We start from the raw sequence: 21117 nt of genomic DNA on the forward strand, positions 1-21117 counted from the left end.
TTAATACCCATACCAGTGTTTAAAGAACCATTTAGTTAGGTACGAGTACATAACGTAGGACTGATGCCTAAAACAAAAGCTGGACATCAGTTCTTATGGTCATGGATATGACTACCCGACTTTCTAGAAGCTGTGCCTTTACAACTAAGGTAGTAGTGGAAAAGTTGACGCATTTTTCACACGCTTTGGCCTACCAAAGTATAATCTGACCAGGGTTCTAACTTTGTGTCTAAAATTTTCCAGGACACAAATTATTAAAATCAACCGCCGATCACCCACAAACTCAGGGAGCTTGAGAGATATCAGGAGACTCTCAGAACTATAATTAGAGCCGATTGCCATGAATATCCAATTGATTGGGACAAGGAATTGGATTTCTTTATTTGCCACCAGAGATTCTGTGAATGAATCTACTGGATAAAAGCTTTGACAAAGAGTCATCGGACTCGTCACGTTAGCTCTTTTCTCTCACTACAGGTGCTGCCAGACCTGCTGAGATTTTCCAGCATTTCTCTTTCGTAATGAATCTACTGGGTTCAGCCCATTTGAATTAGTTTGTAGCCATGAAACACAGCCATTAAAATTGATGAAAGAGAAGTTTCTAAAATAAGAGGATAAATTCTCAATTTTGGATTACGTGTTCAGCCTCATTGTCAAAGAGGAGAGGGTTGGAATTGGCAGGAAGGAAACAAAAAAGTGCTGAAAACTACCTCCAACCTGCTGACGGTTTCTTCATTCCCCACAACTTCATTCAGTTTCAGTGGTCTGTATTTCTCAACCCTGTTTAACAAAGTAAAAGGAGATTTCTTTTTAATCCAGGTTTTTATACCTTGAAAAGATTGTGCCCTAATAATTTGCATCAATAATATGTAGAAAAAAACCCACACAAGATACTTCAGAGGAAGGCGAGTTGAGAGATAGCCAAGGAATGGGTGTTAGGAAAGCTTGTTAAAGATGGACAGGGAAGACAGACAGGGGTTTTCATAGGAAATTCTAGGTAGTATGGTTCTGCCTGGATGGATCAAGCAGAGGGAATTGGAAATGTTGCAGAGGTCGGGTGGAATATAGGATCAGGAAGAGGCCATTCAGCCCTCTGAGCTTGCTCTGCCATTCAATCATATCATGGCTGATTTGTATCTTAACTCCATCGACTGAACCAGTTTCATGACACTCCATACCCGTGCTGAACAAAAATGCACAAATCTGTTCCGTAATGGTCAATTTGTCAAGCCGTAACGGTTTTAGGGGAATTCCAGATTTCCACTACCCTTTGAGTGACATCGTCTCCAAACAGCCTCTGCTTTCCTGGATCCAACAACACCCAAGCTGGACATCATCCAGGACAAAGCAGCCCATTTAATTGGCACCCCATCCATCCCTCAACATTCACTCAAATGATGCACAGTGGCTCTACTGCTTAAAAGGACATCGGCTGTCAGGAAAGAGCTAATGTTCTCTCGTACATAAGTTAGAATAAATTGCACTTGTTTAATAGACTGCACCAATATATAAAGCGGATACAAATGCTACTGTTTTGTTGTTGGAAGATGCGATTACTGAACACAGTGAACTTGGAGTTGAAGAAGTCATGACTTGCTTCCTTGTTTTTATTATATAGTTACAATCAGAACTCAATGGTAGCAGAGAATGGTTTCTGCCTGTAAGTAAAAAGGATTGCAAACTAAGATTTTTTCGAACAAAGGGCTATATTCTGAATTCTAACCTAAAGAGTGATTTAGAGTGACTTGGAAAACAAATGACTGAATCTAAGGTAGAGTGTCATGATACGAGTACCCATCATTGTTTTCCGAGGGTCAACCCTACGACCAATGAATGAATGATTTAACCATGTGGACGTGGAGTGCAAAATTGGAGAGCACAGAAAAGTAGTGCCAGTTCGGACAGTAGGTCTAGCAGTGAACACGTGCATAATAAGAGATAAAAAAAACTGTTGAAAGAACATCTCATAATTGGAAAGAGATCATCGAGGATTTGCGGTGGCGGCTGTGAAGGAGTAGGTCGCACATTTGGTGGCTCCCGCTCGGGTCGGACCTTTTACCCCGATTTTCTGTCGGACTTGATTCGGTAAATTGATGGTGGAGGCAACTGTGAAGTGGATTCCTACATCAGTGCATGAAGAGGCGGACCAGAAGTGCTCGCTCAGGAAGAAATAGACGAAAGAGAAGGCTTGGGCTGAGGCTGCAGCGGGAGAAAGCATGGCGGACGACCAGGGTCCTGGCTTGACGACCCAGTGATCGACGGAGCAGTTGATGCAGTTCATACAGGAGGGCTTCGCCAAGCAGAAACAGGAATGCTTGGACCCGATTAAGGAATCGATTGCGCAGCTGAAACTTAGACTGGATGCTTAAGACCGGGCGATCCAGAAAGTGGAGAAGACGCTGACTGAGCAGGAGGAACATCAAACAGCAATGGAGTTGGAGGTGGGGATGCGGAGAGACCAGCAGAAACGGCTCCTGGAGAAGGTGGAGGACCTAGAGAATAGGTCCTGCTGGCAGAACTTCTCCCGGAGGGGTCCGAAGGAACGGACGCAGGGGCATACATATCCACCCCTCTCCTCCCTCCCCCCTCCTCTCCTCCCCCCCTCACCCCTCCCCCCTCCTCTCCTTCCCCCCTCCTCTCCTTCCCCCCTCTCCCCCTTCCCCTCCCCCCCCACCCCCACTCCCTCTCCCCACGTCCCCCCCACCCTAGAGAATAGGTCCCGCTGGCAGAACTTGAGAATTGTTGGTCTCCCGGAGGGGTCCGAAGGAACGGATGCAGGGGCATACATATCCCCTCTCCCCCTTCCCCTCCCCCCCTCCCTTCCCCTCCCCCCCCCTCCCCTCCCTTCCCCTCCCTCTCCCTTCCCCTCCCCCCCCCCACTCCCTCTGCCCCCGTCCCCCCCACCCTAGAGAATAGGTACCGCTGGCAGAACTTGAGAATCGTTGGTCTCCCGGAGGGGTCTGAAGGAATGGACGCAGAGGCATACATATCCCCTCTCCCCCTTCCCCTTCCCCCTCCCCCTGGACAAGGAGTGTATTTTATGGTGGGCCAGGCAGACACAGAGCTGTAAATGGGAGAATAGCATCCTGCGTATCTACCAGGATCTGAGTGCGAATGTGGCCAGGAGAAGAGCAGGGTTCAACCAGATAAAGTCGACCCTTTTCAAGAAAAAGGTTAAGTTTGGACTGCTGTATCCGGCCCTTCTTTGGGTCACGTATGAGGAGCAACATTTTTATTTTGAGTCACCCGAGGAAGCGATGGACTTCGCTAGAAGGAAAGGGCTGGTGGCGGACTGAGGTCCTTGAACTTTGCGACAGCACTCATGTTAAAAAAAGTTTCCTGTTTTTCAGACGTTATTTTGTAATGCCTTCTGTATGGATTGGGGCCTGTTGCAGAGCTGTGTGAGTTAAAGTTTGCATTTGCACTGATGGGGGATGGAGGTGTGAATGTTAGATGTTGGATATTCTGTTTTGATTTTTTTCCGTGTTTCTTTCGGGCAATTGTGTTGGGATCGCTTTTCTTTTGCATATGTGTGTCCGAGCCGGGGGGGGGGGGGGGGGATTGGGGGGCGTGAGCGGAATTCGGAATTGGTTTACATAGTGCTGTTACTTGGGGGGGGGGGGGAGAATGCTCTGCTGACGGGGGAGGGACTTTTGCGTGGGACAAAGAGGGCGGGGCGGAGGCTGTCTGGGGGCAGGCTGGGGGATGCGTGTGGCGCAGGTTGGAGACTGGCCCAAGAAAGGTGGTGGCTGATCGGCGGCGGGGTGGGGTGGGGGGGGGGGGGGGGGGGGGGGGGGAGGAGATAGGCCCCCCAACCAGGCTGATCACATGGAACGTAAGAGGGCTAAATGGGCCAGTTAAGAGGGAACGCGTGTTCGCACATTTGAGGGGACTGAAGGCAGACGTGGTAACGTTACAGGAGACGCACCTTAGAGTAACTGATCAGATTAGATTAGGGAAGGGATGGGTCGGACAGGTTTTTCACTCGGGCCGGATCTTAAAGCCTAGAGGGGTCGCGATCCTGATTAACAAGCGAGTGTCATTTGAGGCGGGAAGAATAGTTGTGGATGTGTGAGGCCTTTACATTATGGTTAGTGGGAAGCTGGAGGGGCTACCGGTGGCACTCGTGAATGGCACGCGTCAAATTGGGATGATGTGGAATTTATAAAGAGAATGTTGGGGAAGATCTCGGACCTGGATTCGCACAAGTTGGTCATGGGGTGGGACTTTAACACACTTATTGACCAGGGCTAGACCGGTCGAGCTCAAGAACAGGCAGGGTGCCAGCAATGGCAAAGGACCTAAAGGTGTTTACGGAGCAAATGGGGAGGGAGGGGGGGAGGGGTGGATCCATGGAGATTTGGGAGGCCGAGAATGAAGGAGTAAGTGTACTCCCAGATTTACTTTTTCAATTCTGAACAGGGTAGTGGACACTGGGTATCCGGCGATCACAATCTCAGATCATGCTCCGCACTGGGTTGCCAATGAACAAAGAAAAGTACAGCACAGGAACAGACCCTTCGGCCCTCCAAGCCCGTGCCGACCATGCTGCCCGACTAAACTAAAATCTTCTCCACTTCCTGGGTCCGTATCCCTCGATTCCCATCCTATTCATGTATTTGTCAAGATGCCCCTTAAATGTCACTATCGTCCCTGCTTCCACCACCTCCTCCGGCAGCGAGTTCCAGGCACACACTACCCTGTGTAAAAAACTTGCCTCGTACATCTCCTCTAAACCTTGCCCCTCGCACCTTAAACCTATGCCCCCTCCACCCTGGGGAAAAGCCTCTGACTATCCACTCTGTCCATGCCCTCATAATATTGGAGACCTCTATCAGGTCGCCCCTCAACCTCCGTCGTTCCAGTGAGAACAAACCGAGTTTATGTAGAATCCCAAGTTTCTTTACCCGCCAGTCTGGCCTCAATAAAAGTCGAGATGGATTTGCAGGTACAGCATTAGTTACTTTATTTAGCTTGCAAGCTTGATTCATTTCACAGAAACATAGGAGACATCCAGTCTCTTACATCCCAGAAAGCGAATGAACAAAGAGACAAAGGGATCTCTGCAAATCAATTCAAATGGTATCAGGTTTCACATACTCGACGCCCATAGGTCAGCCTATATCCCTCCTGACCTGTTTGATCTATTCTGATTGGCTCACTTCCAATCCCTTCCTCTGGCCCCTATTACCCAGCATCCTTTTCTCCTGCTTTGGTGGACACACCTCTTCCTGCTTTTCCATGCGGTCTGAAATCCTTTGTCTGTGAACTCACCAGAATTAGACTGGCCTACCTCTACATTACATTAACTAATATCTCTAAACTAACTATTTTATATCACATTAGTCATTTATTCAACCGCTCCTCATAGCTAATGCCCTCCATACCAGGCAACATCCTGGTAAATCTCTTCTGCACCCTCTCTAAAGCCTGCACATCTTTCTGGTAGTGTGGCGACCAGAATTGAACACTATACTCCCAAGTGTGGCCTAACTAAGGTTCTATATAGCTGCAACATGTGCCAATTCGTATACTCAATGCCCCTGCCAATGAAGGCAAGCATGCCGTATGCCTTCTTGACTACCTTCTCCACCTGTGTTGCCCCTTGCAGTGACCTGTGGACCGATACACCTAGATCTCTCTGACTTTCAATACTCTTGAGGGTTCTACCATTCACTGTATATTCCCTACCTTCCAAAATGCATTACCTCACATTTGTCCAGATTAAACTCCATCTGCCATCTCTCCGCCCAAGTCTCCAAACGATCTAAATCCTGCTGTATCCTCTGACAGTCCTCATCGCTATCCACAATTCCACCAACCTTTGTCATCTGCAAACTTACTAATCAGACCAGTTACATTTTCCTCCAAATCATTGATATATACTCCGAATAGCAAAGGTGCCAGCACTGATCCCTGCGGAACACCACTCGTCACAGCCCTCCAATCAGAAAGCACCCTTCCATTGCTACTCTCTGCCTTCTATGACCTAGCCAGTTCTGTATCCACCTTGCCAGCTCACCCCTGATCCCGTGTGACTTCACCTTTTGTACCAGTCTACCAAGAGGGACCTTGTCAAAGGCCTTACTGAAGTCCATATAGACAACATCCATTGCCTTACCTGCATCAATCATCTTTGTGACCTCCTCGAAAAACTCTATCAAGTTAGTGAGACACGACCTCCCCTTCACAAAACCATGCTGCCTCTCACTAATACTTCCATTTGCTTGCAAATGGGAGTAGATCCAGCCTTGAAGAATTCTCTCCAGTAATTTCCCTACCACTGATGTAAGGCTCACCGGCCTGTAGCTCCCTGGATTATCCTTGCTACCCTTCTTAAACAAAGGAACAACATTGGCTATTCTCCAGTCTTCCGGGACATCACCTGAAGACAGAGAGGATCCAAAGATTTCTGACAAGGCCTCAGCAATTTCCTCTCTAGCCTCCTTCAGTATTCTGGGGTATGTCCCATCAGGCCCTGGGGACTTATCTACCGTAATATTTTTCAAGACGCCCAACACCTCATCTTTTTGGATCTCAATGTGACCCAGGCTATCTACACATCCTTCTCCAGACTCAACATCCAATTCCTTCTCTTTGGCGAATACCGATGCAAAGTATTCATTTAGTACCTCGCCCATTTCCTCTGGCTCCACCCATAGATTCCCTTGCCTCTCCTTCAGTGGGCCAACCCTTTCCCTGGCTACCCTCTCGCTTTTTATGTACGTGTAAAAAGCCGTGGGATTTTCCTTAACCCTATTTGCCAATGGCTTTCCGTGACCCCTTCTAGCCCTCCTGCCTCTTGCTTAAGTTCCTTCCTACTTTCCTTATATTCCACACAGGCTTTGTCTGCTCCCAGCCTTCTAGCCCTGACAAATGCCTCCTTTTTCTTTTTGACGAGGCCCACAATATCTCTTGTTATCCAAGGTTCACAAAATTTGCCGTATTTATCCTTCTTCCGCAAAGGAACATGCCGGTCCTGAATTCCTTTCAACTGACATTTGAAAGCCTCCCACATGTCAAATGTTGATTTACCCTCAAACATCCGCCCCCAATCTAGGTACTTCAGTTCCCGCCTAATATTGTTCTCATTAGCCTTCCCCCAATTTAGCACATTCACCCTAGAACCACTCTTATCCTTGCCCACCAGCACTTTAAAACTTACTGAATTGTGGTCACTATTCCCGAAATGCTCCCCTACTAAAACCTTTACCACCTGGCCGGGCTCATTCCCCAATACCAGGTCCAGTACAGCCGCTTCCCTAGTTGGACTGTCTACATATTGTTTTAAGCTCTCCTGGATGCTCCTTACAAACTCTTCCCCGTCCAAGCCCCTAGCAATAAGGAGTCCCAGTCAATATTTGGAAAGTTGAAGTCCCATCACAACAACCCTGCTGTTTTTACTTGTTTCCAAAATCTGGCGACCTATCTGCTCCTCTATCTTCCGCTGGCTGTTGGGAGGCCTGTAGTAAACCCCCAACATTGTGACTGCACCCTTCTTATTCCTAATCTCTACCCATATACCCTCGCTGCCCTCTGAGGTGTCCTCCGGCAGTACAGCTGTGATATTCTCCCTAACCAGTAGCGCAACTCCGCCACCACTTTTACATCCCCCTCTATCCCGCCTGAATCATCTAAATCCTGGAACGTTTAGCTGCCAATCCTGTCCTTCCCTCAACCAGGTCTCTGTAATGGCACCAACATCATTGTTCCAAGTACTAATCCAAGCTCCAAGTTCATCTGCCTTACCCGTAATACTTCTTGCATTAAAACATATGCACTTCAGGCCACCAGACCCGCTGTGTTAAGCAACTTCTCCCTGTCTGCTCTTCCTCAGAGCCATACTGGCCCTATTCCCTAGTTCTCCCTCAATGCTTTCACCTTCTGACCTATTGCTCCGGTGCCCACCCCCCTGCCATATTAGTTTAAACCCTCCCGTGTGCCACGAGCAAACCTCACGGCCAGGATATTTATGCCTCTCCAGTTTAGATGCAACCCGTCCTTCTTATACAGGTCACACCTGCCCCGGAAGAGTCTGACCTACAGGTTAGCAAGAAGGGTGGCCAACACCCGCACTGGAAACTGGACGTGGGACTTTTAGCGGATGAGGAGGTGTGTGGGCGGCTGAGGAAATGTATTCAGAATTACCTGGAAGTTAACGACACGGGTGAAGTTTTGGCGGCGGTGGTCTGGGAGGCATTGAAGGCGGTGGTTAGAGAGGAGCTGATCTCGGTATGGGCGCACAGGGAGAAGGCAGGCAGAGCAGAGACGGACCGACTGATAAAGGAGATATTGCAGGTCGACAGGAGATAAGCGGAGACCCAGGGGCCGGGCTTCGAAGGGAGCGACGGAGGTTACAGGCGGAGTTTGGCTTGTTAACTACAGGGAAGGCGGTGGAGCAGCTGAGGAAGGCGAGGGTGCCGATTTATGAATACCGAGAGAAGGCCAGCAGAATTTTCGTGCAACAGCTCAGAAAGAGGGAAGCAGCCAGGAAGATTGGGAAAGTAAGGGACGGGGACAGGAACCTGGTTGGAGATTCAGCAGGGGTGAATAAGGCGCTTTACAGCAGGTTGTATGAGTCGGAACCCTCAGCTGGGCCGGAGGGGATGAGGCAATTCTTTGGGGGGCTGAGGTTCCCGAAGGTGGACGAAGGGTTGGTAGCAGGGCTGGGGGCCCCGATCAGGGTTGGAGGAAATAGCAGATGGGCTGAAGGCCATGCAGTCGGGTAAGCCCAGGGGCTGGACGGGTACCCAGAGGAGTTTTATAAAACGTTCTCTGGGATATTGAGGTCGCTGTTGATGAGGACATTTAATGACGCAAGGGAGCGAGGGGTGCTTATCCCGACGATGTCACAGGCCACAATCTCATTGATCCTGAAGCGGAACTATGCGGGTCCTAGAGGCCGATCTCCCTACTAAATGTAGACGCCAAACTGTTGGCCAAAATCTTGTCCTCTAGGATTGAAGACTGCGTTCCGGACGTGATTGGGGAGGACCAGACGGGATTCGTTAAGGGTAGGCAGTTGGCGGCCAACGTAAGAAGGTTGCTGAATGTGATCATGATGCCCCCTGAGGGTAAGGACGTATAGGTAGTGGTCGCAATGGACGCAGCGAAGGCATTTGATCGGGTGGAATGGGGATATCTATGGGAGGTACTGGGGCGGTTTGGATTTGGGCGGGGCTTCATTGACTGGGTCAGACTGCTGTATCAGGCTACCGTGGCGAGCGTACAGACGAACAGGTCAACATCGGACTATTTCAGGCTGCACCGGGGGACGAGAAAGGGATGCCCCCTCTCCCCACTGCTGTTTGCGCTGGCCATAGAGCCGCTATGCGTTGAGATCCTCAAGGGGCTGGCCTGGGGGTTGGTGGAACAGAGTCTCGCTATACGCAGATGACCTGCTCCGATATGTTTCGGACCCACTAGAAGGGATGGAAGAAATTGAGAGGATTCTGGGGGAATTTGGCCGGTTTTCGGGTTATAAATTGAACATGGGAAAAAGTGAGATATTCGCGATCCAGGCAAGGGGGCAGGAGAGGCAATAGGGGGAGCTGCCGTTCAGAGTGGTAGGGGAAAGCTTTCGCTACCTAGGCATCAAGGTGGCGTGGGAATGGGAACGTCTACACAAGTTAAATCTGGCCCGACTAGTAGACCAAATGAAGGATTTCCGAAGGTGGGACGCGCTCCCCTTGTCACTGGCTGGGAGGTGCAGACAGTGAAAATGACGGTCCTCCCGAGATTCCTGTTTGTGTTTCAGTGTCTCCCCATCTTTATTCCACGGTCCTTCTTTAAACGGGTTAATAAGGCGATCGCTGGCTTTGTATGGGCAGGCAAGACCCCGCGAGTAAAAAAGGGGATGCTGGAGCGGAACCGAGGGGAGGGCGGGCTGGTGCTGCCGAACTTTAGTAATTATTGGGTGGTGAATATAGCCATGATTAGGAAGTGGGTGGGTGGGTTGGGGGGGGGGGTCAGTGTGGGAGCGAGTGGAGGCAGCATCATGCAAGGGCACTAGTTTGGGGGCATTGGTAACGGTGCCTCTGCCATTCCCGCCAGCACGGTACTCCACCAGCCCTGTGGTGGTAGCGGCTCGGAGAGTCTGGGTGCAATGGAGGAGACATGTGGGAGCGGAGGGAGCATCAGCCTGGTCTCTAATCTGCAATAATCACCGGTTTGCCCCAGGGAGGCTGGATGGAGGGTTCCGGAGATGGCAGAGAGCAGGGTTTGAGAGGATGGGAGATATGTTTATAGAGGGGAGCTTTTCCAGCCTGAGGGAGTTGGAGGAGAATTTGAATTGACAAGAGGGAATGAGTTTAGGTACCTGCAGGCATGGGACTTCCTACGCAAGCAGGTCTCAACCTTCCCGCTCCTACCGCCAAGGGGTACACAGGACAGGGTAGTTTCCAGAATGTGGGTGGGAGAAGGGAGGGTTTTTGACATTTACAAGGAACTCATGGGGTCAGAGGAGACGCAGACCGAGGAGTTGAAACGCAAATGGGAAGAGGAGTTAGGAGGAGAGATAGAGGGTCTCCGTGCGGACACGTTGAGTAGAGTCAATGCGTCCACATCATGTACCAAACTCAGCCTGATACAGTTTAAGGTCGATCACCGGACCCATATGACAGTGGCCCAGATGAGCAGGTTCTTTGGGGTAGAAGATAGGTGTGCGGGAGGGCCAGCGAACCATGTCCATATGTTCTGGGCATGCCCGAAGCTAAGGAAATTCTGGCAGGGGTTTGCAGATGTCATGTCCAAGGTGTTGAAAACAAGGGTGGCACCAAGTCCAGAGGTGGCAATTTCCAGGGTGTCAGAAGACCCACGAATCCAGGAGGAGAAAGAGGCAGAAGTTCTGGCCTTTGCTTCCCTGGTAGCCCGGAGACGGATACTATTAGCTTGGAGGGACTCAAAGCTCCCGATGTCGGAGACCTGGCTAACTGACATGGCTAGCTATCTCTGTTTGGAGAAAATCAAGTTCGCCTTGAGGGGGTCACTGTTAGGATTCATCCGGAGGTGGCAGCCGTTCGTCGACTACTTTGGGGAAAATTAACCGTCAGCAGAAAGGGGGGGGGGGGGTTTGGGGTTTAGTTTAGAATGGGTTGTTAGTAAAGGTGGGACCTGTGAGGGAGAAAGACGGCTTTTGCACTATGTTTATATTTGCATGTATTGTTTCTTCTGTTGTTGTTCTAAAACCATAAATACCTCAATAAAATGTTTATTAAAATAAGGAAAGAGATTATCCAATAGCAGTCCAGAACAAGATATAAGGCAGGATAGAGGGTGCAGCTTAACACGGTCAAGAAATATGGTAATCTCGGAATGCTACAAGGAACAGAAGTCCATATGAAAGAGAGGTCTCAGTGGCTTCCAACAAAATGATAAATTAATAAAAGATGCAGAACTGAAAAGTTGGAAAGAATTTGGGATGTATATGGAGATCCCAGATAGGGGCCAATGAGTTCTATCTCAATGATCTGGGTTTTTCAAAGTCTGAGTTGCAGATCTAAGGTTTTTTATGTATCCAGCGCCGGATTTCTGGGTTCTTCTGGTTTCCTGTGATAAAATCTCACTGCTCTCCTGCTCAGGCCCCAAGAGAGAATATACGGTAAAGTTTTAGTTGAAGGACTTTGTTTTTTCGATGCCCCCCTAGCTTTCCTCACGGTCAAGCAGGAATTCCAGCTGCTGTGCTTTAAAGCAGCTAACAGCTTTATTTGAAAAGTAATTGTGACAGGATTTTGGGTTTGAACCCAGTCACATGTCCACCCTCTCATTCCGTTGTAAGTGATTCCCACGATGCAGTGCTGAAGACACACGAGCAGTGGGGTTATCACCCCGAGCACTGGCTGATTTGTATCCGGGAATTGCAGCTTGGATAGGATGTTAATTATTCTCAGCATTTACTGGCAGCTGAGTTGGGTGTGTGGACGTCTAGTTCAGGACCGGAGATAGTCATTAGTGAGAGAATAATGGTCTCAACAAAAGGATGGCACATTCTTTCCATTCCCTCCAGATTTAGTTTGTATTTCTGAAAAAGTGGTGGAAGAATTAACTCTTAGCAGGCAACATGTACAGAATGGGTGTGAATTTGAAAACTTGTTCAGTCCAGCTTCTTCCCCACAGCTACAAGACTCCTCAACAACTCCCCCTCGGATTGATCTGTTCCCTGTAAGAACACTATTGACGATGCCCTATGCTGCTCTTGCTCGTATTTGCTTTGTTTGGCCCCTTGTTCCGCACTGTAACCAATCACTGTTTGTCGATGTACCATTTGTCAATGTTCCCTGTTGAATATTCTTTTGTCTACTATGTACATACGGTGTACGTTCCCTCGGCCGCAGAAAAATACTTTTCACTGTACTTCGGTACATGTGACAATAAATCAAATCAAATCCAGGATTAGGAAGATTGGAATGTAGGTACAGAAATAAACTATTCGTTCCGGGGGTGGCTATGCAGAGCTAGATCGCATAAATCGGTAGCTCCCGCTTGTAATGGACCTTTGGGCTCTTTACAGGGCCCCCACGGCATTTGTTTGACATTTCCCGGTGTGGGAAGAAGACTGCAACATTCCCCTGACAGTGACCCCCAGGAATGGTATGTCTCTTGGTTACCAGACCCGGCAGAAACAGTAAAAGATTTGGCTGTAACTGCAGGGGAGAGAGGGGCCTCTTACAGCATGCAGGCGGGGGAAGGGCAAGCTTAAAGCTGCAAGCTGACTTGAGGGCCTTAATTAAAGGTGAATTCTAGCAGCAGAGGGAACAACTGTGAAAAGATCTACCAAGGCCACTGAAGAAGCGGGGACGAGGCTTCCGGTGGCGGCCATGGAGGAGTAGGTCGCGCATTCGGCAGCTCCCGTCTGGAACGGACTCTCAGACCTTTTTCAGGAGTTTCCACAGACGTTTTGGGGCAGATTGGTGAAGCGAACACTGCCAAAAGGATTCCCTCTCGAGACTTCCGGTTGCGGCTATGTGGAGCTAAGTCGCACATTGGGCGACTTTTGGGCTCTTTTCAGGGCCCCCAAGGGCACTTTTTTGACGTTTCCCGGTGTGGGAAGGAGTTAATAATAGCTCCCCGTCAGTATATGGCTTTAACTAGGAGCGGGGCGACAAAAAAGGTGGTGGTGGACCAGAAGAAGGGAGGGAAGGACAAAATGGCGGCGGGCAGAGACCAGGCAGTGTGGAGGCAGTGGGCGGAGGAGCAACAGGAGGGTATCCAGCGCTGCCTCAGAGATTAAAACGGACCTGCTACAGCCGATGAAGGCTTCTATTGATAAGCTGCTGGAGACACAGACGGCCCAGGGGGTGGCGATCCGAGAGGCTCGACAAAAGATCTCTGACAAGGAGGGCAAGATCTTAGGCCTGGCGGTAAAGGTGGAGGCTCACGAGGCGCTCCACAAGAAATGGCAGGAGCGGTTCAAGGAGATGGAGAATCGGTCGAGGCGGAAGAATCTGCGGATTCTGGGCCTCCCGGAGGGGCCGGACGTGGAGGCCTATGTGGTCACCATGTTGAACTCGCTGATGGGAGCGGGGTCCTTCCAGGGGCCCATAGAGTGTTAGCGAGGAGGCCCAAGGCTAACGAGCCTCCGCGGGCAGTGCTGGTGCGGTTCCATCGGTTCGTCGATCTGGAGTGTGTGCTCTGGTGGGCCAAGGAGAGGAGCAGCAGGTGGGAGAACGCGGAGGTTCGGATATATCAGGACTGGAGTGCGGAGGTGGCGAAGAGGAGGGCCGGGGACAATCGAGCGAAGGCGGTGCTGCACAAGAAGGGGGTGAAGTTTGGCATGTTGCAGCCGGCGCGACTGTGGGTTACCTACAAGGACCGGCACCATTATTTTGAGTCTCCGGAGGAGGCGTGGGCCTTTGTTCAGGCCAAGAAGCTGGACATAGACTGAGGGTCGGGATGGGCGGTTGGGGACTGCGGTGGATACGTTATGCCTATTTTTGGTTCGGGGGGGGGGGGGGGGGCCTTTGCATTGTTTTGGGTTTCTTTTTCTCTGTGTTTTTCTCGTTCGGGTTGGGGAGGGTGGATGGGGCGGGTTGGGCACTGTTTTGGTTGGTGGCGGGGCCTGGTAGGTGGAGTGCGCGGGCTTTTTTCCCGCGCCGAAGACTGGGGGGGGGGGGGGGGGGGGGGGCGGGAAGCGAGGATTGTTTCCCGCGCTTAGAACGGAGGGGGGAGGGGGAGAGCCTGTGGATGGGGAGCGGGAGAGAAGGGTGTGCCACATAATGAGAGGAGACGAAGGGGAGGCGGGAGTGGCCGGGGTCAGCAGACTTGCAGAAGTGCAATGGGGGGAGTAAACCAGCTAGAATGGGTCCTAGCCGGGGGGGGGGGGGGGGGGGGGGGGGGGGGGGGGAGAAATCGAGTTGCTGCTGCTAAGGTCAAGGAGGAGCTGAGCTGGAGTGAGTGGGGGGGGGGGGTCGATGCGGGGGTATGCCGCTTTGGGGAATGGGTCGGGTGTGGGGTGCGGGCGCGTGGCTGGCCGAGGAGGGGTCATGGCTAGTCGGCGGGGGAGGGGGTCGGGTAGCCCCCTGATCCGGCTGATAACCTGGAATGTAAGGGGACTGAATGGGCCGGTTAAGCAGGCCCGCGTGTTCACACACCTGAAGGGGCTCAAGGCGGATGTGGTTATGCTCCAGGAGACACACCTGAAGGTGGCAGACCAGGTAAGACTGAGGAAAGGGTGGGTAGGTCAGGTGTTTCACTCGGGGCTAGATGCCAAGAATCGAGGGTTGGCGATCTTGGTGGGAAAGGTGTCATTCGAGGCGTCGAGCATTGTGGCAGATAATGGCGGTAGGTACATAACGGTAAGTGGTAAGTTGCAGGGAGAGAGGGTGGTACTGGTCAATGTGTATGCTCCGAACTGGGACGATGCGGGTTTTATGCGGCGTATGTTGGGTCGGATCCCAGACTTGGAAGTGGGGGGGCCTGATAATGGAGGGGGGGGGAGACTTTAACACGGTGTTGGATCCGGCACTGGATCGCTCCAGGTCTAGAACGGGTAGGAAGCCGGCGGCAGCTAGAGTGTTGAGGGGATTTATGGACCAAATGGGAGGGGTGGACCCTTGGAGATTTGCAAGGCCGATGGCTAGGGAATTTTCATTCTTCTCACATGTCCTTATCCTCGAATCGACTTTTTCATTTTGAGTAGGGCGCTGATAGCGAGAGTAGAGGATACCGAGTATTCGGCAATAGCCATTTCGGACCACGCCCCGCATTGGGTGGACTTGGAGATGGGGGAGGAGAGGGACCAGCGCCCGCTGTGGCGCTTGGAGATGGGGCTGTTGGCGGACGAGGAGGTGAGCGAGCGGGTCCGAGGAAGTATAGAGAGGTACTTGGAGACCAACAACAATGGGGAGGTCCGAGTGGGGATGGTATGGGAGGCACTGAAGGCGGTGGTGAGGGGAGAGCTGATCTCCATTGGGGCCCACAAGGAGCGGAGGGAGCGGGGGGAGAGGGAGAGGCTGGTAGGAGAGATGGTGAGGGTAGACAGGAGGTATGCAGAAGAGCCTGAGGAAGGATTGTTGAGGAAGAGGCGCAGCCTCCAGGCCGAATTCGACCTGGTGACCACCAGGAAGCGGAGGTGCAGTGGAGGAAGGCCCAGGGGGCGGTCTACGAGTACGGGGAAAAGGCAAGCCGGATGCTGGCGCATCAGCTTCGGAAGAGGGACGCAGCTAGGGAGATCGGGGGAGTTAAGGACAGGGGTGGGAGCGTGGTGCGGAGTGGGGTTGGCATCAATGGGGTCTTCAGGGACTTCTACGAGGAATTGTACCGATCCGAGCCCCCACGGGAGGAGGGAGGGATGGGCCGTTTCCTGGACCAATTGAGGTTTCCAAAGGTGGAAGAGGGACTGGTGGCGGGACTGGGGGCCCCGATTGGGCTGGAGGAGCTGATCAAAGGGATAGGAAGCATGCAGGCGGGGAAGGCACCGGGGCCGGACGGTTTCCCGGTCGAGTTCTATAAAAAATGTACGGGCCTGTTGGGCCCGCTGTTAGTTAGGATCTTTAATGAGGCAGGGGAGGGGGGGGGGGGGGGGGGGGGAGTCTTTACCCCCGATGTCCCGGGCGCTGATCTCCTTGATCCTGAAGCGGGACAAGGATCCCCTGCAATGTGGGTCTTACAGACCGATTTCCTTGCTAAATGTAGATGCCAAGGTTCTGGCGAAGGTCTTAGCCACGAGGATTGAGTGCCGCAGATCATCCATGAAGACCAGACAGGGTTTGTGAAGGGGACAGTTGAACGCAAATGTGCGGAGGCTTTTGAACGTTATCATGATGCCGGTGAGGGAGGGGGAGGCGGAGATAGTGGTGGCGATGGACGCTGAGAAAGCCTTCGATAGGGTAGAGTGGAGGTACCTGTGGGAGGTGCTGAAGAGGTTCGGGTTTGGGGAGGGGTTTGTCAGGTGCGTTAGGCTGTTGTATGAGGTCCCGATGGCGAGTGTGACCACAAATAGGAGGAGGTCAGAGTACTTTCGGTTGCACCGAGGGACGAGACGGGGGTGTCCCCTGTCCCCCCTGCTCTTCGCACTGGCAATTGAACCCCTGGCTATGGCACTGAGAGAGTCGAGGAACTGGAGGGGGTTGGTGCGGGGTGGGGAGGAGCATAGGGTGTCGCTTTATGCGGACGACCTGTTGCTGTATGTGGCGGACCCGGTGGGAGGAATGCCAGAGGTAATGAGGATCCATAGGGAATTCGGGGACTTTTCGGGGTACAAGCTCAATATGGGGAAGAGCGAGCTGTTCGTAGTTCAGCTAGGGGACCAGGAGAGGGGGAGTGGCGAGCTCCCACTAAAAAGGGCGGAGAGGCGCTTCAGATATTTGGGGGTCCAGGTGGCCAGGAGCTGGGGGGCCCTGCATAGGCTTAACTTTACAAGGCTGGTGGAGCAAATGGAGGAGTTCAAGAGGTGGGACGTGTTGCCGCTCTCCTTAGCGGGTAGGGTGCAGTCAATCAAAATGACGGTGCTCCCAAAGTTTTTGTTCCTGTTCCAGTACCTCCCCGTGTTTATCCCGAAGGCTTTTTTCAGGCGGGTTAACAGGAGTATAATGGGGTTTGTGTGGGCGCAAGGGACTCAGAGGGTGAGAAGGGTGTTCCTGGAGCGGAGTAGAGATAGGGGGGGGCTGGCGCTGCCCAACCTCTGTGGGTACTACTGGGCCGCCAATGCGACGATGCTGCGCAAGTGGGTGATGGAGGGGGAGGAGGCTGCATGGAAGAGGCTCGAGACGGCGTCCTGTGTGGGTACGAATCTGGGGGCGCTGGCAACGGCGCCGCTCCCTTCAAGGAGGTATACCACGAGCCCGGTGGCGGCCCTCAAAATTTGGGGGCAGTGGAGGCGGCATATGGGGGGGAAGTTGGGGCCTCGGCGTGGACCCCATTACGGGGGAACCACCGGTTCGCCCCAGGAAGAACAGGTGGAGGGTTTTCGGGGTGGCACAGGGCAGTGATACGAATGTTGGGGGACCTGTTTGTGGACAGGAATTTCGCGAGCTTGGGTGAGCTGGAGGAGAAGTACGGGCTCCCCCCGGGGAACACCGTCAGGTACTTACAGGTAAGGGCGTTTGCCAGACGGCAGGTGGTGGAATTCCCGCGGCTACTGCCACACACAGTACAGGACAGGGTGCTCTCGGGGGGGGTGGGTGGGAGTGGGGAAGATCTCGGAAACTTGCCAGGTGATGTGGGAGGAGGAGGAGGCCTCGGTGGTGGAGTTGAAAGGTAAGTGGTAGGAGGAGTTGGGAGAGGAGATCGCAGAGGGGACGTGGGCAGATGCCCTAGGGAGGGTGAATTCTTCCTCTTTGTGCGCGGGGCTCAGCCTCATACGGTTTAAGGTGCTGCACAGGGCACACATGACCGGGACAAGGATGAGCCGGTTCTTTGGGGGCGAGGGCAGGTGTGTTAGGTGCTCAGGGAGCCCAGCAAATCACACCCATATGTTCTGGGCATGCCCAGCGCTGGAGGAATTTTGGAAGGGCGTAGCGACGACGGTGTCGAGGTTGGTAGGATCCAGGGTCAGACCGGGCTGGGGGCTCGCAATATTTGGGGTGGCAGAGGAGCCGGGAGTGCAGGAGGCGAAAGAGGCCGGAATTCTGGCCTTTGCGTCCCTGGTAGCCCGGCGAAGGATTCTCATTCAGTGGAAAGATGCGAGGCCCCCAAGCGTGGAATCCTGGATCAGCGATATGGCAGGGTTCATTAAATTGGAGAGGGTGAAATTCGCCGTGAGAGGGTCGGTACAAGGGTTCTTTAGGCGGTGGCAACTGTTCTTAGACTTTCTGGCAGAACGATAGACATTGGTCAATGGCAGCAGCAGCTCGGGGGGGGGTTTACTTAATTTTTGTTTGTGTTATTTACACTGGAGGGTTTGAGGGGTGTATACACCTGTTGTGTTAAGTTGGGGTGTTAATGTCAATTTATTATTTATGTACGGGGGGGGGGGGGTTGCTTTTTTAGATTGTGTTTTGTACTTAACCTTGTTGGGTTCTTTTTTCTTTCTCATTTTGTTATTGATATTTTATGAAAACCTTTAATAAAAATTATTTTTAAAAAAAGAAATAAACGATTCTTCCTCATTTCTGCTCTGTCATTTAATGAGATCATGACTGGTCTGTATTTTAACTCCATCTACTCACCTTCGATCCTGAAAACACTTACTAAACAAAAGCTATCAGTTTCAGTTTGGAAATTTGCTGTTAATCCCAGTTTTAACAGTTGTTCGTGGGAGGGAGATCAATATTTCCACCTTCCCTCTCAAATGGCAGGGGGTTGGGAATCTAAGCACAGTGACAAGACTAAGAGAAACAAGGACAGCAATAAAAGAACAGTAAAATGCAAAAACAGTAGACAAGGTAATTAAGGAAGAGAGAAAAATAGGACAATAGTACAAAGAAAAGTTACGTTGATTAAAAAGCGTAAAAAGGTGGCTTCTGGTGACATCATGTAAGAGCAAGACACACAAAAAGTGGCTCCAGACAGGGTCTTTGTTATTGATCCCTTTTACCTAATTTTATGGGGCGTTTTGGTATCCAAGCTGGGATTGTTGAGTGGGCGACTGTTTCCCGATGGTTGTATGTTGGAATCATCGACTAAAAAGCCTAATATTAAGAATGATGTGGAGATGCCGGCGTTGGACTGGGGTGAGCACAGTAAGAAGTCTTACAACACCAGGTTAAAGTCCAACAGGTTTGTTTCGATGTCACTAGCTTTCGGAGCACTGCTCCTTCCTCAGGTGAATGAAGAGGTATGTTCCAGAAACATATATATATATATATATATATATATATATATAGACAGATTCAAAGATGCCAGACAATGCTTGGAATGTGAGCATTAGCAGGTGATTAAATCTTTACAGATCCAGAGATGGGGTGACCCCAGGTTAAAGAGGTGTGAATTGTATCAAGCCAGGACAGTTGGTAGGATTTCGCAGGCCAGATGGTGGGGGATGAATGTAATGCGACATGAATCCCAGGTCCCGGTTGAGGCCGCACTCATGTGTGCGGAACTTGGCTATAAGTTTCTGCTCGTCAATTCTGCGTTGGTGCGCGTCCTGAAGGCCGCCTTGGAGAACGCTTACCCTGAGGTCAGAGGCTGAATGCCCTTGACTGCTGAAGTGTTCCCCGACTGGAAGGGAACATTCCTGCCTGATGAATGTCGCGCGATGTCTGTTCATTCGTTGTCGCAGCGTCTGCATGGTCTCGCCAATGTACCACGCTTCAGGACATCCTTCCCTGCAGTGTATGAGGTAGACAACATTGGCCGAGTCGCACGAATATGTACCGCATACCTGGTGGGTGGTGTTCTCACGTGTAATGGTGGTATCCATGTTGATGATCTGGCACGTCTTGCAGAGATTGCCATGGCAGGGCTGTGGTGTGTCGTGGTCACTGTTCTGAAGGCTGGGTAGTTTGCTGCAAACAATGGTTTGTTTCAGGTTGCGCGGTTGTTTGAAGGCAAGTAGTGGGGGCGTGGGGATGACCTTGGCAAGATGTTCATCTTCATCAATGACGTGTTGAAGGCTGTGAAGAAGATGTCGTAGTTTCTCCGCTCCGGGAAAGTACTGGACGACGAAGGGTATTCTGTCGGTTGTGTCCCTTCTGAGGAGGTCGGTGCGGTTTTTTGCTGTGGCGCGTTGGAATTGTCGATCGATGAGTCGAGCGCCATATCCCGTTCGTACGAGGGCATCTTTCAACGTCTGTAGTTGGCTGTTACGTTCCTCCTCGCCTGAGCAGATCCTGTGTATACGGAGTGCTTGTCCATAGGGGATGGCTTCTTTAATGTGTTTAGGGTGGAAGCTGGAGAAGTGGAGCATTGTGTGGTTATCCGTGTGTTTGCGGTAAAGCTAAATGCCGAGGTGACCGTCCTTGATGGAGACGAGTGTGTCCAAGAATGCAACTGATTTTGGAGTAGCCCACGGTGAGTCTGATGGTGGGATGGAACTTATGGATGTCATCGTGTAGTCGTTTCAGTGATTCTTCACCGTGGGTCCAAAGGAAAAAAATGTCATCGATGTATCTGGTGTATAACGTCGGTTGAAGGTCCTGTGCGGTGAGTAGGTCTTGTTCAAACTTGTGCATGAGGATGTTGGCGTATTGGGGTGCGAATTTGGTCCCCATTGCTGTTCCGTGCGTCTGGATGAAGAACTTGTTGTCGAAGGTGAAGACGTTGTGATCCAGAATGAAGCGGATGAGTTGCAGAATTGCGTCTGGAGATTGGCAGTTGTCGGTGTTGAGTACTGAGGCTGTTGCAGCAATGCAGTCGTCATGGGGTATGCTGGTGTAGAGTGCCGAGACGTCCATTGTGACGAGGAATGTTCCTGGTTCAACTGGTCCATGAGTGCTGAGTTTCTGTAGGAAGTCCGTCGTGTCGCGACAGAAGCTGGGCGTACCTTGTACGATGGGTTTCAAGATGCCCTCGATGTAGCCAGAGAGGTTCTCACACAGGGTCCCATTGCCTGAAACGATAGGACGGCCTGGTGTGATGGCATTGTGTATTTTCGGGAGGCAGTAGAGATCGCCAATGCGGGGAGTACGTGGGATGAGAGCACGTATGGTGCTCTGAAGATCTGGATCCAATGTCTTGATCAGTCTATTAAGTTGGCGGATGTGTTCCTTGGTCGGGTCTGCGGGTAACTGTCTGCAGTGT

At 51.5% G+C, this 21117-nt stretch overlaps 1 protein-coding gene across 1 annotated transcript in view; it reads right to left on the reverse strand.

Moving 5' to 3' along the window:
* Positions 1-21117, reverse strand: part of rfc2 (replication factor C (activator 1) 2) — a 77712-nt gene that overhangs the window by 46117 nt on the left and 10478 nt on the right. Inside the window, exon 2 of the mRNA XM_072469186.1 lies at positions 711-780. Coding sequence (XP_072325287.1) covers positions 711-780 — 70 coding nt within the window. The remainder of the gene's footprint in view (positions 1-710; positions 781-21117) is intronic.

This window comes from Scyliorhinus torazame, chromosome 12, assembly GCF_047496885.1.
Source record: "Scyliorhinus torazame isolate Kashiwa2021f chromosome 12, sScyTor2.1, whole genome shotgun sequence".
Lineage (NCBI taxonomy): Eukaryota > Metazoa > Chordata > Chondrichthyes > Carcharhiniformes > Scyliorhinidae > Scyliorhinus > Scyliorhinus torazame.